The sequence below is a fragment of the Suillus fuscotomentosus genome (assembly GCF_016647785.1).
Source record: "Suillus fuscotomentosus strain FC203 chromosome Unknown F5891scaffold_59, whole genome shotgun sequence".
NCBI lineage: Eukaryota > Fungi > Basidiomycota > Agaricomycetes > Boletales > Suillaceae > Suillus > Suillus fuscotomentosus.
In genome coordinates, this window is record NW_024539571.1 from 292,948 (window position 1) to 320,810 (window position 27,863).

Sequence of the window (27,863 nt, forward strand, 5' to 3'; positions counted from 1 at the left end):
AATATCATCACATATATGACAGAAGATATGATTATATAAGGGAGATATAATTTCGGTCCATGTATTATATGGCCAACAGCAGTGTGATGACAAAACCTTCCAACCATTATAATTGGCTGGCCTCAAAACACATAATTATATGCTAAGCTTTTGAAATGTATGATATCATCACATGTACGACAGAAGATATAATTATACAAGGGAGATATACTTTTGATGCGTGTATTATAGGCTGACAGCAGTGTGATGACTAAACCTCCACTCATTATATTTACCTGGCCTCAAAACACATCATTATATGTTCAGCTTTGATAGTATAATGCTGTCACACATTTATGAAAGAAGATACATGCGAGGGAGATATAATATTGATATGTATTTTGGATGGCACAACAGCATGACAATTGAACCTTCCATACAAACTAGCTGATTGATATTATTAGAGTACCATATAAGTGAGATATAAGTTTGTTTTCATTTTATTAGTGGCAGTACATGGTATCACAACTGTAAGTATGAGTGTTGTAGTACGAACAGGAATGAGTAAACTGGTCTTATCAAAGTCCAAAGTTCTCACTCCCTCATGCGCACGGCTCTTACCTGAATACCAAAACATGTGTCTCAATATTTGGACACCTGCTAGCAATGACTCGGAGGTAGGGTGAACAAGTGTTTATATGTGCTGGTTATTAGAAGTATTTAAGGCTGAAGAGCTTTACTAACATTTCATGCGGATAGATCCTAATCGGTGATCATAGTGATAGAAAAGAATAGAAATAACATAAATGAAGTCCATCGTACAACTAACTCGCATGAGATCAATATAAGTATGAAAACGGTATGACACTACTACAACCCGGGGTACAACTCCAAGTAAGTATCACGGGGACAAATCAGAAGACATGGATGAGGTTGACATGCAATCATCAAACCCAACATGATAAAATCTGAATCATCAGTGTCATCACTTTCAGAAGCCCAGCCTACTATCATCTCAGTGCGAGGAAGCTTGAAGAAGCTGCATGCTCACCATCATTATTGCCATGGAACTCGGCGATGCGCGCGATGGCTTCAGACAACATGTCGACTTTGGACTGTGCGCGTTGCTTCTTCAAGTCCAGAACGTGGAAATCAGACTTGAGCACCTGTAGGGATTTAAGCTCTTTTGTTGTGAAGCTGTTTCTGTGGTCGAAGCGTAAAGGCTCATTGGCTTCTGCCAGTGAGGCGCTCGTAAATGCACGATATGTGAAATTATTAACCCAAGCTTTCATCACACAAGGTAGGGGAATAAGCTGATCATCAGGCTGTACAGCGTCAGAATACTGGGCCCTTGTAATCCAAATAGCACCTACCCTTAGGATATGGTCATGGGGACAGGGGTATTATAGAGTTACTGGGAAATCAAGAAGTATTTGGCTGGAATTAGAATCTTGTGTGGTATCCTGAGACTGCGACGATGTGCGGAGCCATGCATGGCATTTTTCTTGGATGGCCTTCATAGGTTGGAAGCAATCAAAATTGACTAAGGCGGACACTTGGCATGGACCCGCATACCGGACAGCGTTAGGTGTGACCAGTTTCTCTGGATTAACACTAGATGGAGCTATGAATAATTTAGAGTGTCATTGCATGATTCTTCGAATAACGTAGCTCACTTGGGTGACATCTACCATTCAGTTCTTCACACAAGTTTGCTATAGCGTTACTGAACAATGAGACTTCTAGTTGTGCCTGATCCATTCTCTCCTCCATCAAAAAACGCCCTCCTCGCTTGAGGTATTCCAAGCAGCTTTCTTCTTCTTGCTGGAGGCCAGTTTGCGTTGTGTCCTCCTTGAGGCTCACTTCAATAAGAGCCTTAATATCAAGAGGATCGACTAATCCAAACAGCACTGAAGCTGTGGTAAAGAGTGAGTCTGGGAGCTGAATACGAAGTCATGAGAGAATGCTATGAAAATGATATGTAAGTGCACTGACACTTTCACGTCCCTTCATTTGGAGCCAACATACAATGTTGCTCTCACTGTGTGTAATACCAAGAACATCGAGGTTCAGAGCTGTGTCAGATGTAGAAAGAACAATATTTGACAAGTTGAAAACTCTTGAGCAGAGAACAAATGGGGATATTCACACAATGATTTAATGCTGACACAACCTATAGAGTTGGTTGGGAGCAATGGCAGAGCTATGGCGCATTTCTGGCGATCAAACTATAAAAATATTAGATCCAACAATGACTATAACAAATGACTTAATTCACACACATTTTGAATACAGCCAAGTCCAGGTCCTCGCTTAAACAATCATATTGTCACTTTAGGAACACCATTGCGCGCCATCGGTGAAATTAAAAGAGCCCTCAAGGTGAAGTAAATTCTTGAAGCCCCTCAGAAACACACATGAGCCTGAATATTGGTATTGTCGCTTACCTCCTTGCGCCATCTTGGGTAACCGGGCCAAGCCGTTTGTCGAGCCAGACACTCGTCAACTTGGCACATGGTCATGTTCCCCTTTCTGTTTTGAAGGAGCTCATGGCAGATGGGCTTCATGAGGAGGCAAGATGGATGGATATTGTATTGCCATGTAAGATGGGTGACATCCTAGCTGCAGTAATGAATAGGAAAAATCACAAAGGCCTTCCAACGGAAAACAATGTGCATTTCAAAAACTCTCCCTGTAGACGACATGTGAATGTAACATTATTTAGGTAACCACTCTTGCTTTTTGCCTTGCACTTGGTCCGTTTTACCCGTCGGACATCGGCCTTCCTGCACATTGCATTCTTATCAGCTAGCAGCACAGATATCACATCTAAATAAACTCATGTGAGAGTACATAATGCTTTCATAGCGATGATGAACGGCGCATGGTCGGGGTCGTCAGATTGGTTGAATAGTACAGGAAGTATCTCGCATATCTGCATAAACATCTTGTTCGGAGATATGAACCCATGAAAGTCTTCGGCCTCGCTGTCAATGTAGTCCAACAGGACCTCGTAACACTGATGAAATCAGCAAATAAAAACAGCACATAGAGTAAAAGTAACTGACAGAGGTCACCACTAAGGACAAGGTTGCCATGGGTGGGTGTGCTGCGTCCCTAAAGAACATGGGATCTAGATCAGCAAGAGAGAGACAATGGCTTGGTATGTTATTGTGCCGGAAGATCACATGATAGACTGACTCTTGTGTGATCTGGTTCTCGAGGAACCACACCAAACCATTATCCTGCGTGCCAAAATAAGAGTTTGAGCAACAAAGCCAATTTGGAATGCTTACGGCGAGTGGTAAACAACTTGCCCACAGGCGCATCAGCTTCAGTGTGAGGGCAATGACCTTATCATGTAGGGCAACCCCAAAGATATGCTTGAGGTCAAAGCCAGTGCCATTGATCATCATTGAATCCTTCACGTGACACTTGTTGTCATACATCCAAAGGCTGAATTAAGGATCACCCTGTTCTGGGATGAGTCGAGTAGGAGAAAACAAGAATATTACGAACAAGAGCCAAGATTTCCGCTTCAGACATGATATTTTTGGTTGGTATAGTGAGTACTACGCGAGAAATTAGCGTGTTTGTAAGGATTCAGAAGAATCGAGCTACCCACCCGGTTCCAAGTCCATCGGCTGCAGATTACAACAAGTGAGAGCTTGGGGCCAGATAGACTCTATCAGTGCCTTTCGCTCAGCAGCATAGTCGGCCATGACAAGTAGAAAAGGACTGGGAGTATCTCTGCGGCACATGGCAACTCGTATCATGCACCAAAGGTTGCCAAGAGCCCTTGCCCACTTGGGGTACTTAGAGTTGATATATTGCAACATCACTTTCTTGGGTTTCTTGGCACTAGTTTGTTTTGTGATGGGACTAGACACATCAGTACTAGTGTCGCCTCCGTATGCTGGATATGCGGAGGAGCCCATATAGGAACTCTCCAGGATGGAAGAGCCGAGGATTGAGCCAGGTCCGACTAGACCAGACTCTGAAGAAGAGGGGGCAGCATGACTGCACGCACGAGATGTGGTCGCAATAGGGTTGTAATGGAAACAATCAGATGCGGGAATTCACAGAGAGGATTTCAAAAGAGGCGCTGAGTTCAGTGGGATCAAAGCCGTCTGTGTCAGATCAAACATAGCATTTGACATCGGCGGGAAATAGAGAAGAGGTAGTTCCACATAGAGAAGAGGGTCATATCCTGCAGGATAAAGTGCAGGATGGACGACACTGTCATTATAATCTACCTATGGTGTTGTCAGGTAAGATAAGAAGAAAAAAGTGAGGCACTGACACAGCTGTAGAGGTTGTAATGATTGCCGTCGTGACCCAGCCTTCTGCCTACGTAAGGAATATTGAACGCATTGGGTGAAGAGTCCAGCTGTGGAAATTATCAGCCGAAAGATGATGGCATTGTCAAAATTGAACTTACCGCATAGATGGGCACTTCCAAATCTGGCCCTTGCTCATAGGCCGCATTGTGCAGCAACCCAGTCCGCAAATAAGCTGACAATAAAATCTGTGATCTCAACTAGAGCAGCAATCAGTGTATATAGTGCCCCAAAATAAACACATACCATAGTAAGGCCTGCCTGTGAAGACTGCGCTAACGTTGAAACACAACAAAAAGTCTCAGGGCATGCAAATACATACATAGAGAGGGTAAAGAGCTACTGGTGCCCCTACAGAGACATATCCTACGAAAGCCAAAACATTTGATGTCTCGGGGCAATTTTCAAGGACAAATTGTTTGAATGTGCATGAGTGAGTGTTATGGATATTGAAATGAAAAACATAACTTACTGAAAAGGTGAACAACGCCTCCTCTCGAAAGAGGATGGAGTCAAAGAAGAGCGCACTGTTGTCTGAATTGAAGAGGAAAAGCATCAATATCTAGGTAGTGTCCAAAAAGAAAGGATGAGTTATTATAGTCACCCATTTGCGTAAAATTATGTGCCATTGCAACACCATCTTGTTATTACATGTAAATGCGTGTGATATAGGGCATCATGGTGATGTGCATAAAAAAATGCATAGATAATAAACAGCGCCATTGCGGGGCCATCGACCTGAATGGTTAAATGGTTAAATGTATTATGTGTGGTCGCACATCGCTAATTTTCATAATCTAAATCTACATCGCTATCGTACATCTCACCAAATTGTTCTAACAATGACTTGGTGCTAACATCAAATCGCTCCTCAATGACTTCGATGACTTCCACTCTCGAAGTGCCATTGTCTTCCTCTTCAGATTCACTGTTATACTCCTGGAAATCTTCATCGTCGGCCGCATTGTCTGCGGGAACAAATGTGCTGCACTTCCTTGTCGCTGGAGGTCAGGTTGCGTGTCACGATAGTGAGAGTAGATGTGTCTGATCCCGAGACCGAAATGGAATCGCATCAACATATCATGATCAACAAACCTAGAATCATAAGTTCAAATTTTCTATATCCTAATGATTCCCAGACTCACCGATTAATGAAATATTCTCGCCAATCATCTTTATCTCGCGCACATGCTGACTTACCCGATCCCTCCGGATGTCTCTTGCGTTTCGCGAAGGACAGTATTATGTGGCATCCCCTCAAGACATCTACTGGATCGAGGAAATTGAAAGAATACTCATCCGCCATGGGCGGAAATCTAACTCTATCTAGGGTCGAGGTCTCCCAGACAGAGAGCTTATCCATGGGCTCATACCAACAAACCCATAGGAACTCCATTCAAAGTGGTGTGTAGTCGACCATGCTGACTCCGATATATATGACATGGACATGATATATACCAAGTACCTTACTGTAGATGAATCTGTGTTCTTGATGCCCCACATTGTTGGCAGTGCGAAGAACCATCACATTGCAGTGCGATGTCCTGGGGTTTATAACATCTTGGGCCCTGCGAACATTGTATGTAGTATAGTTGAACCTGGTGATGTTGTGGCGATAAATCCAATCGTCCTTAAGTATGACCATGTTGATGTCGTTCTCTTCTGCTCCTTGATTAATGTGGATCCTTTTGAGGAGATGATCCTTGAGCTTCACAACAAAATTCTGTGGGAGCGTGTTAGAGTCGTTTGCGCGTGATTATCAGACTTACTTTAATTGCCGGATCACCTTCATGGCTAATTAGATATGATCCTATGTGAACAGGGCACTTTTGCATTGCACCAATGTAATGGTGGATGTGTGGGCTTCTGGCAGATTCAGTGATTTCAAGGTGGGGTCGATGAGATGTTTTGTTGCCGATACGACGAATGCGAGTCTGATGCCATTCGATCTGGGTTAACTGTTTGACAAATGATTTGCGATCTGTCCGGCGATATCTGGACTTGGGAGAATGGTGCTCGAGTTCACCCTGTAGTGCTCGGTGAGTTACATATGGAGAGCCAAATTAAGGGGACGTACAGGTTTGGAGCTGTATGAATCTGTTGTACCATATCTACGAATTGTAGACACATAATCACCTAAAGCATGAAACTTATATGTTTGGAAGTTAAATGTCTTTGTGCGCTGGGCATTATTGCGCAATGTCTCCAACACTACCACCTTCCCTTGTTCTACTATGCTAGATATATCCTTGCCTTTCTGTCCTCCCGCTTGTTTTGCATTGCGTCGGGCATGAACCTCGACCTCCTGGCCAAGTTCGCGATGTAGAAACAACAATACTGTGAGGAACAAATGAGGCTCCAGACTGTATCTGTAAAAGTTGTAAGGTCGTGCGTTTGCCTAGTCTGCGTTACTTGAGAAGACAAGTGCATTCGACCCTAAAGGGGAAGCAAGTGCAGCAAAGATCTAGAGGTACGTGCTGAAGCGAAGCACGAGAAAGTGCAGGTGCGCGCAAGGCGCGGGAAAGCGTGCGCGCGTATGTGGAAAATGATAAAGACTAAGCTTAAGTGAATATATGATGCAATATAAGAGAAGAGAGATGCGAGGTGTAAACAGATAGAGTTCTACTATATTCTGCTAGGTAGTAAGTAAGTAGTAACAGGTAATTGGGAGGTAAAAGTAAGTTAAGTAATAGTATGTACTGCTGGCGCTTATATAGCGTGCCTAAGCGCGGTCATGCGGAGCCGAAGCACTACCGAGTAGGTATGTAAAGATATATATAAGTAAGGGTCCATGATAAAAATAGAGGTGGAATGATATGCATATGAGAGAAATGGAAATATACGCACTATAGAACTTGGTGGACAGTGAATGGATGCTTCTGGATGGCTGGCACTATAGGGCGCTCAAGCGCGGGAATGCGCACGCGCGTATACATCGTGAAGCATGGGCATGGTGTGCGCTGCGCGGGAAAGCTCCGCCTCATATAGGATTAGCTGTGGACAGTACACAGAGTGGTGCTGTGAGTTTGTGCTGTATACTCCCTAGTGGAAACTGCCATATCACGCCATGAGAGGCATGATTCTCTACAGCTAGTTACATAAGCTGAGCAGACCGTTGCTTTGAAGTTGCAGAACTGCTGGCCAACTGCCAAAGTGACCTTATCCATGATATCCAGTGTCCATTCAGAATGGATTCAGAGCTTGGCGAGTCCATGCCAATGCGCCATGGTAAATAACAATTGCAGAATGGATGAATTGTGTGGTTTGGGCAGAAGACCGTCGAAGACAGGGATGGAGCACTTGAGATTGTGTCAATGTCTCATTTGACTTCAATGGAAGTAAGTCATACCTGAAGCAGATCTTCGAAGTTTCAAGCTGCCATACACTTCGTCCCCGAAGAATTGGCTGAAAATTTATGAATGGTAGCTGTGCCAAATGTAGGAATTTGCCTATATCTGGCAGTGAGAAAGTCAGTTGAATATGAAACACGTGATTATGCAACGTACCTTTGGTCCAACTCGTGGATAAGAGCCTTGTCCTGTGCTGCAATGATTCATAATAAATGAATAAAAAGCATTTTCCAGACATCGATCTCGAACTCATGCAGAAGATCTACCACCAGAGCGCAAAAAATATTGAAACCCAGGGAACCAAGGCGATCTGAGAATGTGTTCTATAGAATGGTTAGCTGTTGTCAGTGATAGAAGTTCGAACTTTACCGAGGTGGGAACCCAGGACTGCAACTTGAGAATTTGCTCCACCAGTGCACTCCTGACCGCAAAGTTCTTTTCATAGATTAGTGACCGCGCAGTACTTACCATAGTTCTTCGTTTAGCATCGCTGCATGCCAAGGTTCTGCGCTGGATCCTATCCTGAGGCTTCCTCATATTTTGGATGTGCTCTTTAGGTATCAAGCAACGTGGACATGGACAGTTTCCGAGATTGCGGACCGTGGCTATAAGGACTCTGTAAGATTTGGATTAAACAGTATTCACAGTAAGATACAAGTTCATGTACTTTTCTGGATAATCTGCCGAGTAAGTAAAGATTCTAGGATAGAATATTTGTGTGATACCATCGCAGCAAAGGATCACAATTCCATGCTCGTATGCCTCCAGGAATTCATTGTCCAGCAAGATGTTCCACTGCTCGTGAAATAATTCCCTGTGGCAATGGGTCAAACACTCGCTGGTCATGCCTTTCCCGCCAGCAAAATTCTTGAACAAGTCTGGAAGCTGAAAGTAACAAGTTAATATCTATACAACAAGACATCGGGAGGCATACCGTCTGGAAATACGCAATGTGGTTGCTTAAGTTACACGACGGCTTGCAGCGGCGGTACTTGGACTCATTGCCAAAGTACATGTAGGTCGGCCATAACTTGGCATTGCCAAACAAAGTTAATTGTGTGGCATCGGACCAGAACATCATACCAGCAACGACTCGGGGTAGATTGCAATCGGGCTCCACAGGCAAATTTTGCAGTTCCATATGAGCTTCATGGAAGGCCTGCAACGTGTACAAATCTCCATATATGGAGACCTTGACATCAAGGTGGGAAGGATGCCACCGTAGCTGGTATGGTTCATAATGGAATAGCTTGCTGTCTCATATGTTGGCCAGCTTTTCTCTTAAGACAGAGACAAGGGAGCGATGATACAGATCGGGCACTCGATAAAGGCAAGGGCCCGGTGTTTCAGTGGTACGGCAAAAGGGCACATGGATTGACACTGGCGTTCTTTTCCAACTGGCATCTTCATCTTCCCACTCTTCCCCATCTTCATCGTAGTCGTTGGAACCTAATTGAGAGTTAATTTTCTTCCAATGCATAGAGTTCATGGAATTAACATCGAAGCCACTACTACCCAAGATGTCTATTAGTTTCATGTAGTCAGCTTGTGACTTTTGCACCCCTTGATTCCAGTACCAATCCCCAAGTTGGAATGAGGAACGGTTAGGATAGGGATGGTACAATGAATCGTTTCCCGGAGTCGCGGGTAAGTCTGGTTCCTCATCGACATGAGACTTGCCAGGAATGAATGACAAATCTGCGATGGTAATGTATTGTTCCGGATCGTGGGAGGGTAACATAGAGGAAAAGTATTGACGTACTAGTCCAAAGACATTTGAGGGGGTGCGACATATAGGTGACGATGATAAGGGCAGGGATTCATTGGAATAGGAAGAGACAGCTTGGGTGTGACAGGCAGATGCTGGAGGAAGGTTGTCTAAAGGCGCAGTAGGTGGGGGCAGTGGAAGCACATCCCTAAATCGCTTCGGCAACTGGCGATTCAGATATCTTGGTCTGCACTCTGCTAAACTAAGAGCATCTCCTTGGTCATTTGTTCCTACTGTTTCCTCGATTGCTTCTGCAGCAGCCGAGAATGGGCTGAGCGACGATGCGACAGTAACCTCGGGCTCTGTAAAGGAGTGGGTGTCGCACGAAATAGGGTTGGTGGGTGAATTGGACAATTGATGAGGCGATCCAATGATCCCCACGGGCTCAGCATCATCACTCAAAATACGAGGCTTTTTCCTGCGAGTTACAAATTCCTTGAAGGAAGACATAGCCGATGAAAGACGCTTTTTTGTGTGAGTGCACAACCGTTGGTGTAGGCTCAAGTAATTCTGAGTGGTGAATGAGCCCCTTCAGTGACAAATTCCATATTATACAGGCCACCCGACCTCCATAATATCTCGTATGAGACAGGCCAGCTGATCATGGGCCCATGTTGTGTATATTCTCGATGATGACAGATGGGCCAGGACACATATTATTTCCGATGGAGACAGGTGGGCCCATGTATGCCAATGATATATATATCCTTAATGTTGATGGATGGGCCGGGGGAATATGATCATTCATGGAGATGGGTGGGCCCATCTGGGTAATATGTAGAGTAGGATATTATAGACAGCTGGGCTGAAGAGAGATGTAAGGCAAATATTGTTATATAGACGGGCGGGCCGATGTGGGTGTATTACATATATGGGTGGGCCAAGGTAGGGGAATATTACATAGATGGGTGGGCTGACGTAGGGTGTATTACATATACAGGTGGGCCGACGTGGAATGTATTACATATATGGGTGGGCCGACGAAAGGGATATCAAATAGACCGGTGGGCCGAGGGTGCGATAAAATATTTATTACATAGACAGGTGGGCCGAGGTGGGGTATAATTATATAGACGGGTGGGCCGATGTAGGATATATTATATAGACGGGTGGGCCAACATAGGATGTATTACATAGACGGGTGGGCCGACATGGGGGATAATACATAGACGGGCGGGCCGACGGGGGTGTATTACATATATGGGTGAGCCTAGATATGTTCCATCAAGACATACAGCTGATGTAGCCACCAGCAAATCAAACACATAGGATACATGTACACTATGAGTGCATATACCTACCATCGACCACCAAATCTAAACCCCTAAGCACAAAAACATGAATCGACCATGTGTGGCATTGACCAATAATCCAGGACTGGTGGAAAAACCCCACACCTGAACCCTGGTGTGCAACAAATCCTATTTCTAAGCATGGACACCAGAAGCACAACACTCACAAAAATATATATGTCAAATTTTCAGTGCCAAACCCCAAACCGAGATGTACCAACCCCCAAACCCCCAAACCCGAGACTGCCAGGTCTCGGGTATTGGGTGTCCGGAACTCGGAACTTGGGGAAATTTGGGGAGATCAATACAATTTAATTTACAATCGAGTTGATTGACAACACATTGACTTACCCATGTTTGCAATATATTTTTGTTTAGACATACCGAGTTCCGGACACCCGAACCCCGAAACCTGAGACTGCTGGGTCTCGGGTATTGGGTGTCCGGAACTCGGAACTTGGGAAAATTTGGGGAGATCAATAAAATTTGATGTACAATTGAGTTGATTGACAGAAACATTGACTTACCCATGTTTGAAATATATTTTTGTTTACACATACCGAGTTCTGAGTTCTGGACCCCCCAACCCCAAAACCCGAGACCCAGCAGTCCACAATTCTGGGGTTCGGGGGTTGGTAAAATGTGTATGAATATATGAAAGGTTGAATGAAACATTTTGGAAAGATGTCTCATATCAAATGTTAAGTCCCGAGTTTCGAATTTCGGGTTTCAGGACTCCAGGTTTTGGGACTCGGCACTCCCGAAATCCGGAAGTTGAAACTCGGGATTTGACATTTGATATGAGACATCTTTCCAAAATGTTTCATTCAACCTTTCATATATTCATACACATTTTACCAACCCCCGAACCCCAGAATTGTGGACTGCCGGGTCTCGGGTTTTGGGGTTGGGGGGTCCAGAACTCAGAACTCGGTATGTGTAAACAAAAATATATTTCAAACATGGGTAAGTCAATGTGTTTGCCAATCAACTCAATTGTAAATCAAATTTTATTGATCTCCCCAAATCTCCCCAAGTTCCGAGTGCCGGGACCCCCGAACCCCGAAACCCGAGACTGCCGGGTCTCGGGGTTCGGGGGTCTGGAACTCGGAACTCGGTATGTAGAACAAAAATATATTTTAAACATGGGTAAATCAATGTGTTTGTCAATCAACTCGATTGTAAATCAAATTTTATTGATCTCCCCAAATTTCCCGAGTTCCGAGTTCCGGGACCCCCGAACCCCAAAACCCGAGACCTGGCAGTCCACAATTTCGGGGTTCGGGGGTTGGTAAAATGTGTATGGATATATGAAAGGTCATTTCTGAAAGATGTCTCATATCAAATGTCAAGTCCCGAGTTTTGATTTCCGGGTTTCAGGACTCCAGGTTTCGGGACTCCAGGCTTCGGGACTCAGCACTCTTGAAACCGGGAAATCGAAACTTGGGACTTGACATTTGATATGAGACATCTTTTAAAATGTTTAAACCAACCCTTCATATATCCATACACATTTTACCAACCCCCGAACTCCGAAATTGTGGACTGCCGGGGTTCGGGGGTCTGGGGGTCCCGGAACTCGGAACTCGGAACTCGGAACTCGGAATTTGGTTTGTAGGACAACAAAAATATCTTTCAGGGTTCAGGGGTTAGTGAAATGTTTATAGATATACGTAGGTTAATTCAAACATGTCTGAAAAATTTCATTCATCTCAAATGTCAAATCCTGAGTTCCAGGCTTCGGGACTTGGCATCCGGCACCCGGCAGTCAGGGTTGGGGGTTCAGCACTGAAAATTTGACATTCGGGTGTTCAGGCTTTGGGTGATATCTAAATCAACAACTTTGAGTTCTGCCAAAGCGTGAAACTTGAAACCCAGTGTGCAACATGTTGATTTTTCATTTATATCACACAAATCATCGAGTTCCAAGTGCCGAGGGCTGAGACCCAAAGCCTGAGACCCGAAAATATGTACACAACATGTCCATTTTTCACTCACTGCACAAATCACCGAGTTTCGAGTGCCAAAGTGTGAAACTTGAAACCCAGTGTGCAACATGTTGATTTTTCATTTATATCACACAAATCATTGAGTTCCGAGTGCCGAGGGCCAAACCCCGAACCCCAAGACCCGAAAATATGTACACAACATGTCCATTTTTCACTCACTGCACAAATCACTGAGTTTCAAGTGCCAAAGTGTGAAACTTGAAACCCAGTGTGCAACATGTCCATTTTTCATGTACATTACACAATTCATTAAGTTCCGAGTGCCGAGGGTTAAGACCCGAACCCCGAGACCCGAAAATATGTATGCAACATTTCCATTTTTCACTTGTTGCACAAATCACCGAGTTTCAAGTGCCAAAACCCGAAACTCAAAACCCGGTGTGCAACATGTTCATTGTTCATTTACATTACACAGATCATTGAGTGCCAAGGGCAGAATCCTAAAACCCGAAGCCCAAAAACATGTATGCCACATGCCCATCTACTCATTGCACAAATCACCAAGTGTCGAGTGCCGAAACCCGAAACCCGGTACTTCAAATGGACATGGATTCTATATTTGTATGTATTATCCATTGGTGTAGGGTTGAAATAACTTGGGAATTGTATTTGTCAGTGCTCGGTACTCGGTAGTTGGTAGTTGGTGGTTGGTAGTCAATATAGGCAAATGATAATGAAAAATGAAAGTTGTTATTATGCTTAACTTCCTTACCGAAGGTTGTAGTCCAAGTCTAGGGGAGTGTATTGGTAGTCTTTTCTTGTCCATCAGTTATCATTTAACCGAGATATAAGCTAAAGAAATCTACATCGGTGATAATGAAAAATGAAAGTTATTATTATGTTTCAGTTCCTGAACAAAAGTTGTAGTCCGAGCCAAGGTGAGTGTATTGGTAGTTTTTTCTTGTCAATTGGTTATCTCATTACTTGGTACTCGGTACAAGGGAATCAGTACTCGGTATTTGGTTCTGTTACTCAATACCCGAGAATCAGTAGTCGGGTACTTGGTACTTGGTTCTGATACTTGGTACCCAAGAATCAGTAGTCAGGTACTTGGTACTCACCCGCTGGGGGTTTTTCCCTGTAAAGCTGGACCTCAAGGACTGTAGGGAGTCTATTCCTGAGCATATTCGGAGTAGATATATCATATAACCAGCCCAGGACACACAGGATCCTTCTCCAGGAACAAAGCATAGACAATTGCACTTGTGACATTTTTTCACAATTTTCAGTATCTTGCCCTTGCATCCATGATCCAACCTTTTAATATATAATGAGCATAGCTTATATTCTTGCTTCTTATGACCAAGATCAGCTCACAATAGGCTGGAGTTTGTGAGCTAGTGTGCATACTTGCCATTTTGCCTGATAAGGGGCCCATGCCTTCAAAACATTGAATCTTCATAATCAGAAACCTGGGGTACATTTCAAATATCTTAAGTATCATAGACATAAATTTACAGACAAATCAACCAAGAATTGAGTACTGAGGAAGTGAAATGGGTAAGAAATTGAGTGTGGGAAACTTCAAAGACCCAAAGCATCGAAAATGGTTAGTTGAGCAGTGGTAGGACTTTAATGCTGGGTCAACTCATATTTTCACTATATCCCTTCTACCCACCCCCTACCCTCAGGGCAGTAGGCAGTATGAGTTCCTTGGGTAGTTTACAATCTATCCTACATATTTGTAATGATATTTTCGGCCTGAATCATATATAAATGTGACTTTGTATAAAAGATGTCTACTGTCACTCTCCACACATATGTCATTTTGCCTATCATTACATCAATCCTTCATGAATATTTCTAAGCTTTTAAGCTATTATAATGGATGTATATGGGTGTTATTCCAGGTCTCTGATCACATCACAGGCTTGTCATGTTGGATATCTCGACATAATGTGCAAGTCTCGCTATTAATATTCATTCTTTATCTTTAGACTCACTTACTGCACACATGTATTTCATTTGTCATTATTAATGTTTTGGATTTCTTTAGCTTATATCTTGGTCACATGGTAACCAATGGACGAGAAAAGACTACAAATAAACTCACCTAGACTCGGACTACAACCTTGATTAAGCTGACTACTGATTCCCAGATACCGAGTATCAAAACCAAATACTGAGTACCAATTACCATGTACCAAGTACTGCGTAATGAGTAACAAGATAACCAATTGACAAGAAAAGACTACCACTACACTCACCTAGACTTGGACTACAACCTTTGGTAAGGAAGTTAAGCATAATAACAACTTCCATTTTTTCAATATTGCTGATGTTTTGCTGAATGACAAGGAAAGACTACCAAATCACTCACCTTGACATGGACTACAACTGTCATTTTTCATTATTATTTGCCTATATTGACTACCGAGTCTCGAGTACCAACCACTGACCACCAATCACCGAGTGCCGAGTACCAAGTACTGATAGGGAATAGCATGGGTGAACCCTGGGGTATGAGTAGCACTACCCCCACCCATACCTCATGATATACCCACACCCACAAGGTGGGTGTGGGTTTTTTGGTGGGTATCAGGGAGAAACTACTGAGTCTTGAGTACCAACCACTGACCACCAATCACCGAGTGCTGAGGACCGAGTACCAAGTACCGAGTCCCGAGTCCCGAGTCTCAAGTCCCGAGTCTCAAGTCTCGAGTCCTGAGTCTCGAGTCCCAAGTCCCGAGTACTGAGTACCGAGTCCCGAGTACCAAGTACCGAGTACCGAGTCCCGAGTCCCAAGTACCAAATACCGAGTCCCGAGTACCAACCACTGACCACTGATCACTGAGTGCCAAGTACCAAGTACCAAGTACCAAGTACCAAGTCCCAAGTTACCGAGTACTGACAAATACAATTCCCAGGTTATTTGAGCCCTACACCAATGGATAATACATACAAATACAATTTGTGTCCATTTGAAGTACCGGGTTTCAGGTTTTGACACTCGACACTTGGTGATTTGTGAAATGAGTGAAAAGTGGACATGTTGTGTACATGATTTTGGGTTTCGGGCTTTGGGTCTCGGCCCTCAGCACTTGGAACTCGATGATTTGAGTAATGTAAATGAAAAATCAACATGTTGCATGCTGGGTTTCGAGTTTCAGGTGTCAGCACTCAAAACTCAGTGATTTGTACAGTGAGTGAAAAATGGACATGTTGTGTACATATTTTCGGGTCTCGGGGTTCGGGTTTCAGCCCTTGGAACTCGGAACTCAATGACTTGTGTAATATAATTGAACAATGGACATGTTGCACACCCGGTTTTGAGTTTCAGGTTTCGGCACTTGAAACTCAGTGATTTGTGCAACAAGTGAAAAATGGAAATGTTGCATACATATTTTCGGGTCTCGGGGTTCGGGTTTTGGCCCTCGGCACTCGGAACTTGATGATTTGTGTAATATAAATGAAAAATGGACATGTTGCATGCCGGGTTTTGAGTTTCAGGTTTCAGCACCCAAAACTCGGTGATTTGTGCAACAAGTAAAAAATGGACATGTTGTGCACATATTTTCGAGGTTCGGGGTTCGGGTCTCGGACCTCGGACCTCGGACCTTGGAACTCAATGATTTGTGTGATGTAAATGAAAAATCAACATGTTGCACACTGGGTTTCAAGTTTCACGCTTTGGCACTCGAAACTCGGTGATTTGTGCAACAAGTGAAAAATGGAAATGTTGCATACATATTTTCGGGTCTCGGGGTTCGGGTTTCAGCACTTGGCACTCGGAACTCAATGAATTGTGTAATGTACATGAAAAATGGACATGTTGCACACTGGGTTTCAAGTTTCACGCTTTGGCACTCGAAACTTGGTGATTTGTGCAGTGAGTGAAAAATGGACATGTTGAACAATGGGTTTCAGGGTCTCGGGTTTGAAACATAGCATAATAAGAACTTTCATGTTTTCATTATCATTTGCCTATATTGACTACCGAGTCTGATAAGAGACCCCTTGGATGATTCATTGCTCAATGAAATACTACCTGATTGGAAGTGTGCTGGTTATCAGATATTCATTCGTCGACTCCCGGGTCCCGGAACTTGGAAGTCGGTACGGTTGACCCAAATTTGGGTGGTCGGAACTTGGCGTCTCATAGGGCAACACAAGCTTCACACCCTGGATTCCAAATTCTGCAAGACAACCTGTGCACCATCAAAGGCCATGTCAGGAGATCACCTGCTGCTCCGGGAACTCAGGAACTTTGATTTATTACCTCCTCTGAGTACGGTTGACCCAAAGGTTGGTAATCGGAACTTGGCTTCTCATAGGGTAACACAAGCTTCGCACCCCAGATTCCAAATTTTGCAAGACAACCTGTGCACCATCAAAGGCCATGTCAGGAGATCACCTGCTGCTCCAGGAACTTGGTAACTTTTATTTTATTACCTCCTCTGATTTGGTTGATGTACAACTACCTCAGCTCCATCGTGTTTACAATTATGGTACACATGGGCCCACCCATCTATATTGTATACCACCCTCGGCCCACCGGTCTAATACAACATCCCATACAACACCCTCGGCCCACCGGTCTAATTAATATGCGTCTGGGCCCACCCATATAATACAATATTGTATAATACCCTTGGCCCACCCGTCTAATTTAATATGTGTCTGGGCCCACCCGTGAATGTGATAACAAGTACCTACCCATCTATCTCATACACATCTACCTTAATACACCCATCTGCATAATATCCAACTACCTCGGCCCACCCGTCTACCTAATATTCATGTACATCGGCCCACTCATCTACTCTATATATCCCCTGCATGGGCCCACCCGCCTCCATCGGGAATAATTTGCCTCCCGGCCCATCCGTCATAGTCGAGGATATTTTTATCATGGGCCCATGGTCCGCTGGCCCGTATCATATGGGATATTATGCATGTCCGTTCCCTCGTATTATACGGAAATAGGTCACTGTAATATGTGCCACCCGACTTGCCTGCATATTGGGGCCCACCTTGACTGGCCCGATCTGCGGGAATGTGCATGTGCTGGGCCAGTTCGGGCCTTCCAGATATTGGTGCACTGGGCCTAAACCTTACCATCTGGACCGATCCGCATATTGAATGTGAGGACTGATTGGGCCCTTCCGGATGCTTGTGTACTGAGCCGATCCGCACCTGAATTTGTTATGTGCTGGGCCAGGTCTTGCATATTTGACCCATCTGCACACTGAATTGGTATCTACTGGGCCCAAAATAACCAGTTGGCCCATCCACTAACCCTTCCCAGTATTGTGATGGGCCCAGGAATAACCGGTAGGCTCACTTGTGCCCTCTTCCGATACTGTCAATAACCAGCTGGGCTCATCCGTAAGTTATTCCGATACGAGCTGAGCCCATTCGCCAGCCATGCCTGATACTATTATGGGCTCAAAATTTTCCTGTTGGCTCTTCTGACATCAAATTTCCCCAAGAATAAGTAGCTAGGCCCATCCGTACTCCCCTTCTGAGATATATAACTGGGCCCATGTACCTTGTGGCCCATTACAATTGTCCCATTCATGCTATGGCATCGACACTTGGCCCATCCGCTAGCATGGGCGCTATTCCACACTGTGGGCCCATCCGTGCATAAGCACACATGGGCCCACATTGGACGGCCCGCCTAACTGGGTCTATTCTCAACCTTTGGCTGTCTGACTAAGTCGAAAATAAAGTACTGAATTATGTGCCATCAGGATTGCCTAATCGGAGGCACCGCTTGCCACAACGCTATCATGATGACCTTCCCCCCATTCCTAACTCTGCACCAGCTCTGCAGCATGAACCAGTGGTAGACGATGGTCCGATTGAGCCTGACATACCTCGAGCTGCAGGTGAAACCAAGTATGTTACTATGGAGACTGACTCATACGGCCTTTTTTGCTCATATCCCAATCACTTCCCGACCTATAATCCCGACAATCTCACCTCAATCTCACATGTATCAGATTCCACTCATTTCGTCCTTACAGCAGACCAGACAGGTGCTCGACCCTGGTGGTCTGGGTTCGGCTCCTCTGTCACATCAGCAAAGGACTTTTTCAGAACATTCTTGAACTCCACCATCTTTCGTTTGATGTGCTGGTTTTATAGCGGGTCAAATATGAAATCACTAGCAGAGCTTGACCGTCTCATGAATGAGGTCATCCTCACCAAGGACTTCGATAAGGCCCACCTCACTGGGTTCCGAGCCACAAAGGAGGTCGACCGTCTCGACAACTACCAAGGAGACCCTGCAGATATTCGTTTATCATTCCTGAGTGCGGATGGATGGATAGAGACGACAATTAAAATTCGACTACCAGCTGATGGTGTCCAGCACACATTGGAAACATCAGCACCAGAATTCGAGGTCCCTGGACTATTCTACCGTCGTCTGCTTGAGGTTATCAAGTCTGCATTTCGCGAGGCATCTGCAGAGTGCTTCCATCTAACCCCGTTCAAAATGTTCTTCCAACCATCGCCCAACGAACCTACGGAGCGTGTATACTCCGAAATCTACTCTTCACAGGCTATGCTCGAAGCACACGAGGCCATCAAATCACATCCCCCTGATCCAAGTTGCAAGCTTGAGACTGTTGTTGCTGCTGTCATGCTTTGGTCAGACTCAACGCATCTCGCTAGCTTTGGGAGTGCGTCATTGTGGCCTATATACTTGTTCCTTGAGAATCAATCCAAGTACATTCGTGGAAAACCTTCGTCCTTTGCTGCACACCATCTAGCATATATACCCAAGGTGAGCCTAATGTTGATCCTTGCCTTAATCTAATAATCTAATTCATTATGTTTTTTTCCAGCTCTCCGATACCATTCAGGACTTTTATCGCCGTGTGTTTGGCAAGCCTGCTACAGCAGAGATGTTGACCTACTGCCGTCAAGAATTAATGCAAGCCATATGGCTTCTTCTAATGGACAACGACTTCATGCATGCTTATGAATTTGGTATTGTCATTGAGTGCCTTGATGGAATTAGTCGACGAGTCTTTCCTCGATTTTTTTCATACTCAGCTGACTACCCAGAGAAGTACGTGAAAATACTGACATTTCTATGTCTATTAACGTGGATACATTAGAACCCTTCTGTCTTGCATCAAATTCCTTGGTCAATGTCCCTGTCCCCACTGCCTGATTCGAAAGGACAACATCGGGGAGCTGGGTACAAAGGCTGACAGGCACCGACACGAAAACCATCAGCGCCAGGACAGTGACGGCTTGCAAGGCAAGATCAGGATGGTCTGTGACTGGTTATACATCAAGGGTAGGAATATTACAAGCATCTTCATTAAATGGGTACTTGTTCCAGATTCACTCACTGCCTCTATGGTGCGAGTTTATCTCAACTCGAACTTCACTGTGTCTTTCTGAGTGCTGAGTGTATACACAGAACACATTTTCAACACGACTCAGGCGGTTTGGCTTCAACTTTTATTCACTCTTTCTGCCCGACTTGCTTCACGAGTTTGAACTTGGTGTCTGGAAGGCAGTCTTCACCCATCTCCTTCGTATTCTGTATGCATATGGTGAAGAGAGAATACAAAGATTGAATGAAAGGTAGGAAACACAGTGTTTCATGTGGCGAGTTGCTAAATCCTCACATCACCATCCAGGTATCAACAAGTCCCAACATTTGGACGAGGCACAATTTGGCATTTCAGTAGCAACACATCAGCAATGAAATGTCTCGCTGCTCGAGATTTTGAGGACTTACTGCAGGTGAGTGCACTGACTTGAAGCTGATTGTCATCTGACTTTTTGTTTAGTGTGCAATGCCTTTTTTCGAGCAGCTCCTTCCATCACCCTTGAATGAAATGCTGCTCAACCTCCTCTTTGAGCTTGCAACATGGCACGGACTCGCAAAACTTCGACTGCACAGTGATACCACTCTTGGATCTCTCGATACCTCAACAATATGCCTTGGAAAATCTCTTCGGAAATTTATGTCCAAGACTGCGAAGAGATTCATGACTCGTGACCTTCCTAGCGAGGAAGCTGCCCGTGGGCGTCGCAAGGCCCGAGCAGCTGCAAAAGGTGGTAATACATCCTTGAGAGCTAATGCAACAGGCACTTCCACTGGAGTTAAGGCTCAATATTTTAACTTTATGACCTACAAGCTGCATGCACTCGGGGACTATGTCTCTGCAATTAGACATTTCGGTACCACTGACAACAATTCCACTCAACTGGTATGTAGGTGCTCTAAATGTTGTTGTCTTTTTTTAATACTTGATACAGGGTGAACTTGAACACTGCCGCGTGAAACATTTTTACCCGCGTGTTAGTAAGGCAAAGTTCACGTCCGGCATTGCAAAACAACAACGCCGAGAGAGAATTCTATTCCGACTGGCAGAGCACGAGTTGCCTTCAAAGTCGAAGAAAGGCAAAGCAAAGGTCACTGACAAGCGCCAGCGCCACACCACAAACAATCTATTGAAGGACCTTCCAAGCATACCTTTCGAAGCATCCGAGCTATTGGCATACTCCGATCCAAAAGCACACTACCATATTGCCTCAAGTACAAGATATTTTTTGAATGTGCAGCAGTGGCTTGGGAGGCATTGAGAAGATCGTGCATTGGAGGTGATTCAACCATTTATAGTGTTTGATTTGATCTGAGAGCTGCCCTGTCAGGATTTTCTTCCTCGACTTAAGGATCATCTCCTTGCCCGAATCCTCGGACATCAATATGACGGTGATGAAACTGAGTTCAGCGCAACTCAACGAGCCCATGTTGTGTTTGTAAATGATCGTATTTTCCGTCATAAGGTACTTCGCATCAACTACACTACATATGACCTTCGCCGGGCTCAAGACTCACTCAATCCATGAACTCATGCTGATGTGATGGTCCTCGCACATGAGGATGACCATCCATATTGGTATGCTCAGATTCTAGGTGTTTTTCATGTGAATGTCGTCTACACGGGCAATAATACACCTAGCTTCAACTCACCCCAGCAAATGGATTTTGTATGGGTCAGATGGTTTGGTCGCGACCCGAACAATTATCAGTAAGGCTGGAAGGTGAAACGTCTTCACCGACTTGGATTCATACTGCAGACGAACCAGGTGCATTCGGATTTCTCAATCCTCATCAAATCATTTGTGGTGTCCACTTAATCCCTGCATTTGCCTATGGCCATACTGATGAACTTTTACTGCCTTCGATTGCCCGTCCTCTTCATGAAAATAATGAAGATTGGAAATTTTACTATGTGAATATGTGAGTATCATAGACTCAGTATAGTGATTCTGTATTAATGTACCTTCTTGCTATAGGTTTGTTGACAGAGATATATTCATGCGTTTCTGTGGTGGGGGAGTCGGTCACAGGTCAACTCATAATGCAACACAAACATTTTGCAATGACCGTGATCCTCTAGATTGTGTTGCTCGCCGAAATAACGCAGACTCTGAGCAAGGCGAGGGAGCATCCGAGGAAGACAAAGAAGCATCCGAGGATAAAGTTGAAGCCTCATCCAAGAACGAGGAATCATCTGCAGATCGTCAACTTGAGGCATCTGAGGAATATGAAGATGATGGACCCCCACTGGAGGAAGACGAAGAAGACGGACTGTCCGAGTCTGCTGTTGATCAGGATGAAGACGAAGTTGTTGAATTAGAGATGGAGGAGTATGGTTATGGCGGACTAGATCAAGAAGAGGAGAACACTGACGATGAAGCTGACGCCGATCAAGATGATAGCAGCAGCGACAATGAAGACAATGATGCTGATGATGATCTGGGACCTGAGGATGGAGAAGACGAGAACGGAGAGGAGCTCGAGGGGTATGGAGAGCTTTAATCATAACTTCCTGGCAGTATAATGTATCATGTACTGTAATTGTAGAAGGTATGTGATATATCCACACCTTTGATCCTTAGACAGTGATGTATCAGCCTCTGTCACCTATACCAGTTGTCCGTTATATACCAGTTGTCTGTTATATATCATGCTACTATTGAGTGATGTATCAGTATGTATCTATACCGGTTGTCCATTATATATCATGCTACTATCAAGTGATGTATCAGTATGTTTCCTGTATTGTTATATATCATTGTTTCTTGTATCATCATATATCATTGCCTTGTGACTCAGCGAGTGATGTATCCCTGTATCGGTGATATATCAACTATTGAGTCATGAGTCATGAGGATGATATATAACAATACAGGATACATCACTCGCTGAGTCATGAGGCAATGGTATATATGATATATCACGATACAGGGATACATCACTCACGAGTGATGTATCCATCGTGATATATCATATATACTATTGCCTTGTGACTCAGCGAGTGATGTATCCTGTATTGTTATATATCATCCTCATGACTCATGACTCAATAGTTGATATATCACCCCTAGTAGTATGTCATAAAACATATATTACAAACCTCCGTCATAAACAAAATTGCCACCATAAACAAATTGAACATATGCTAAAGTACTTGTATCAGTCTACAGGATGCTCATCCCACAATGACCTGAACCATGCAGACATTCTCTGACATAGCATTGCCTGGCGATGTGCATATGCAACCGCGCCCTCTGTGAATGCAGGTGATAAAAATTGCCGTCGTGAGCCTTGTGCGTCCCACCATCGAGCCTGCCACTCAAAGAAAGAAAGAACGTGGTGCATTTCCTCACAAAGAAGTTGTACTTCCTCCTCCTACCAATGAGCCCACGCCCGTGCCTTGCACCATTCCACATGCAATGCTACAATATATTAATCAAGCGATGCACGCAGTCAAAATCAGAGACTTACAATCCTGCAGCCCTTCCTCCTGATTGTTTGATACCCCGGGTGTTTTCCATATCCACGAAATATTCTGTTGGCCAACTGTCTTCCCTTTGTCGTGATTTAGTGGGACCACATCTTTTGCCCTGTCCAGTGGCTTCAGTATCCGCTGCCAGTCATTGTTCTTGCCTAGTTTTGAGGCAAGCATAATAAGTGCGTCTCGGGCAGCAGTGTACTTAGCTGATATTGTATTGATACGACTTTCAGCAGAATGAATAATGCCCTGAGCATGAGTGTTCGCGCACTGACCTTGAACAAAGGTGTTCTTGTACTTGTAGAGGTGGTAGGTCATGTTGATGACAGTGCGGAGGTCATCCAGAGCATCATTTGCCTGTGCCTGACGCAGATCCCATTCAAACCTTAGCAAGCAGTTGTCACAGGGGAAGCTCGAGGGCAGCGAAGAAGGGAGAAAAAGTTGTATCTTGTGGACCTTGTCCTCAGAGGCAATATCATTGAGTGAACACAGGCAGGAGACGTAGGGCATGTACAATAGTTGTACTCGGGACCAGGTGCTGATTCTACGACGGAGGGCATTGATGTGCTGGAGAATCTTAAGTTTTTGCACATCGGTTGCATGCTGTCCGATGGTGCGAGCTTCGAACTCAACACGTCGTCTGTGAAAACACGTCAGCCACAAGCACGATACATGATGCGTGAATACGCACTGCTGATCTTCTAGTTCCATCCCTGATGATATAAGGACCAATGGTGATATATCATCATCCAGGGAGATATGTCCACCATGCTCGATTTCTTCTGCCTCGGCCTTCGATAATGCCAGGCGCACAGCGGCCTGGGTCACAGCTAATTACTCTCAGTGAAGTGAAATATCTGAGATAAAACAATACTCACTAGTCCTCACTTTGACTTTGAATGGATTTGTCAGGGAACGGTCTGACTCCCACATCTCGATCTCTTTCCGCCATGTAGCTAATTGATCTGGATCAAGGGCTGCCTCAAACTCCTTAAGATCAGAGGCACATTCTTCAACCTCAGGTATTGCAGCCTTATATTTACGGAGGAGAGTTGTGCCTGTGAGAGTAACTCCGAGTCAATATTGAATTGTTATTGATAGAACGAAAACTTACCCATGCTGCAAACACTTTGGTCACCCCATTTTGGACACCTCTTAGGTTGATTGCTACCTATAGAGGTTTTCACCTAAGAGGTACTTTTCTGGTGGTCTACCCAATGTTCTGTGGTCTTTCCCTGTTGTTGTTAGGGACCAAAGACCATTGGGAATATGTTGTGGGAGTACCATATGATGATTTGGACCACTTGAATTCCCTATAACGTAGGGGTGTCTGGGGTCTTCAAATGATGATTTTTTGGCAAATTTCCCTACCTTTGTGGATTGCATCTGTGACCTGTGCCCTGCCTCCTAGACCCCCCATAAACATAATGAATCTTTTTTTATATAATTGAACAATATATCAAAATTGTATACTTTGTCCAGACAACCTACAGTCATCTCCAACATGCCAGGCGCATAACCCACAACAGATTTCATTATATACCCACTGGACCCGCTCACATCCTCTGGAAAACTGTCCTATGCCCAGTCCAGTTCCACCTAACACTACTGGTACGTACACTTCAAACCACACACATGTTGGTTCATCACACCCACTCCTCAATGCTCACTCTGCTTGCATCTTGGTAGGGGGCTCCTCCCTGTTTAACCACATTAGCTGCAGTACCTCATGGCCGTTTACATACTATTGGACCCAATATTGTTACTACAACCTTTGTCTATAGTACTCCAGACTTTCACATAGATAGATGAATAGGGATGGCATACCACAGCATTGCAAAAATGATAAGCAGGCGAGACCAGAAGCTTAATGAGAAGGATCGTAGGTGTGATGTGCCTGCAATAGGGAAGACCACAGGCTTAATGGGAAGGACCATAGGTCTAATATGCATGCTATAGGGAAGACCACAGGCTTAATGGGATGGACCATAGGTGTACTATTCATGCTATAGGGAAGACTATAGGCTCATTGGGAAGGACCATAGGTGTAATATGCATGCTATAGGGAAGACCGCAAGCTTATTGGGATGGACCATAGGTGTAATATGCATGCTATAGGGAAGACCACAGGCTCATTGGGACGGACCATAGGTGTACTATTTATGCTATAGGGAAGACCGCAGGCTCATTGGGAAGGACCATAGGTGTAATATACATGCTATAGGGAAGACCACACGCTTAATGAGACAGACCATAGGTGTAATATGCATGCTATAGGGAAGACCGCAAGCATATTGGGACGGACCATAGGTGTACTATTCATGCTATAGGGAAGACCGCAGGCTTAATGGGACGGACCATAGGTGTAATATGCATGCTATAGGAAAGACCACAAGCATATTGGGACGGACCATAGGTGTACTATTCATGCTATAGGGAAGACCGCAGGCTTAATGGGACGGACCATAGGTGTAATATGCATGCTATAGGGAAGACCACAAGCATATTGGGACGGACCATAGGTGTACTATTCATGCTATGGGGAAGACCACAGGCTCATTGGGATGGACCATAGGTCTAATATGCATGCTATAGGGAAGACCACAGGCTTAATGGGACGGACCATAGGTGTACTATTTATGCTATAGGGAAGACCACATGCTCATTGGGAAGGACCACAGGTGTAATATGCCTGCTACAGGGAAGACCACAGGCTCATTGGGACAGACCATAGGTGTACTATTCATGCTATAGGGAAGACCACACACCACCACCACCCCCTTCAATAGACTAATCTGATTAGAATTACTCCATTTCTACTAGGAAGACACCATGTCTGATTCTTCCTGAAGAACAAGTATGTCACTCAGCTACTATGCACACCACCCCCCACCACCCCTTCAACAGACTAATGTGACTAGAATTATTCCATTTCTACTAGGAAGACACCATGTCTGATTCTTCCTGAAGAACATGTATGTCACTCAGCTACTACACACACACCCTTCAACAGACTAATCTGACTGGAATTACTCCATTTCTACTAGGAAGACACCATGTCCGATTCTTCCTGAAGAACATGTATGTCACTCAGCTACTACGCACACCACTCCCCACCACCCCTTCAACAGACTAATCTGACTGGAATTACTTCATTTCTACTAGGAAGACACCATGTTCGATTCTTCCTGAAGAAGAAGTATGTCACTCAGCTACTACGCACACCACCCCCCACCACCACCTTTCAACTGACTAATCGGATTAGAATAACTCTATTTCTACTAGGAAGACACCATGTCCGATTCTTCCTGAAGAAGAAGTATGTCACTCAGCTACTACGCACACCACCCCCCACCACCCCCTTTCAACTGACTAATCGGATTAGAATAACTCTATTTCTACTAGGAAGACACCATGTCCGATTCTTCCTGAAGAACATGTATGTCACTCAGCTACTACCTTCATTTTCTCTCAATTAATGAATACATATGTAGATGTAGCTCAAAAGTACTCCATTGGTTGCTACTAGTGATGTCTCAGCTCTCACATACTTCCAGGTCCATTCAGCAATCAAACACTCTTCATTCTTTGCTCCATCCGTCCCTTCAACACTTTGTCCAGCCCATGCATTACTGCGTGATGGTGAGTGGGTTGGCATTGATGAAGACTGGTATTTGAAACACGTCAAAACAGCTGACTCACGTCCATTGGAATTACAACAATTAATATTTTCATTAGATCCAGCTCAGTCTTCAGCTACAGTCAGTGTGTGTCCAATTTGTTTTTGTTCTCATGGTTGTGACACATTCATTGCCAGGTCACTGCAGACTCCACACCTGTCGACCTCATATCCTTATCACAATCTATTGATAATATCACGCACCATATAGTTCACGGCCTCTCTACCCCATTGGGCAAGATGTACACGTCGCTTTGCCTTCTTGCAAGAGAAGCAGCTAGGCAGACACAGACCTGTAGAAGTGATTCAAGAGTATGAAGCTGAAAGTAGAGAAGCATGAGAGAGCGGAGTCACAAGACATAGACACCATTGATATTGATCTTTATAATGTTGCACAAGTGCAGAAGACTGTGCACATGAGGAAAAACCACACACAGTAATATTCTTCGATATCAGGTTAGTCTAGACAATTGTGATCAGCATGTAAGATAGAGGACAAAACATGAGTCAGGATTACAAAAGCATGTTTGCATACACATAAGAATTTTAACATGAGTCATCGGCATGCAATGAGCAAGGTAAGTCATAGGCAAGTAGTAGCATAAGTCACGACAAGTATCATAGTCGAGATCAGACAATATGACAGGTGGTTATCAAAGCTGTAAACG

The 27,863-nt window shown here is 44.4% G+C and overlaps 3 protein-coding genes across 3 annotated transcripts; 1 reads left to right on the forward strand and 2 right to left on the reverse strand.

Annotated features, from left to right (window-relative positions):
- Nucleotides 1-1,390: 1,390 nt before the first annotated feature.
- On the reverse strand, nucleotides 1,391-4,875 carry F5891DRAFT_983785 (uncharacterized protein; the record flags this gene model as incomplete). Its single annotated transcript, XM_041377360.1, has 19 exons — nucleotides 1,391-1,493; nucleotides 1,555-1,603; nucleotides 1,656-1,920; nucleotides 2,008-2,054; nucleotides 2,153-2,207; nucleotides 2,427-2,597; nucleotides 2,747-2,787; nucleotides 2,833-2,998; nucleotides 3,048-3,096; nucleotides 3,181-3,224; nucleotides 3,276-3,413; nucleotides 3,499-3,551; nucleotides 3,605-3,999; nucleotides 4,063-4,235; nucleotides 4,283-4,369; nucleotides 4,421-4,519; nucleotides 4,566-4,589; nucleotides 4,642-4,710; nucleotides 4,792-4,875. 19 exons carry the CDS (start codon nucleotides 4,873-4,875, stop codon nucleotides 1,391-1,393), a joined length of 2,112 nt encoding a protein of 703 aa, XP_041221668.1.
- Nucleotides 4,876-21,707: 16,832 nt separating this feature from the next.
- On the forward strand, nucleotides 21,708-22,540 carry F5891DRAFT_1193535 (uncharacterized protein; the record flags this gene model as incomplete). Its single annotated transcript, XM_041367763.1, has 2 exons — nucleotides 21,708-21,958; nucleotides 22,015-22,540. The coding sequence occupies 2 exons, from the start codon at nucleotides 21,708-21,710 to the stop codon at nucleotides 22,538-22,540; spliced, it is 777 nt and encodes a 258-aa protein (XP_041221669.1).
- Nucleotides 22,541-23,413: 873 nt separating this feature from the next.
- Nucleotides 23,414-24,942, reverse strand: F5891DRAFT_983786 (uncharacterized protein; the record flags this gene model as incomplete). Its single annotated transcript, XM_041377361.1, has 7 exons — nucleotides 23,414-23,460; nucleotides 23,510-23,722; nucleotides 23,792-24,156; nucleotides 24,208-24,346; nucleotides 24,395-24,574; nucleotides 24,631-24,687; nucleotides 24,888-24,942. The coding sequence occupies 7 exons, from the start codon at nucleotides 24,940-24,942 to the stop codon at nucleotides 23,414-23,416; spliced, it is 1,056 nt and encodes a 351-aa protein (XP_041221670.1).
- Nucleotides 24,943-27,863: the final 2,921 nt, after the last annotated feature.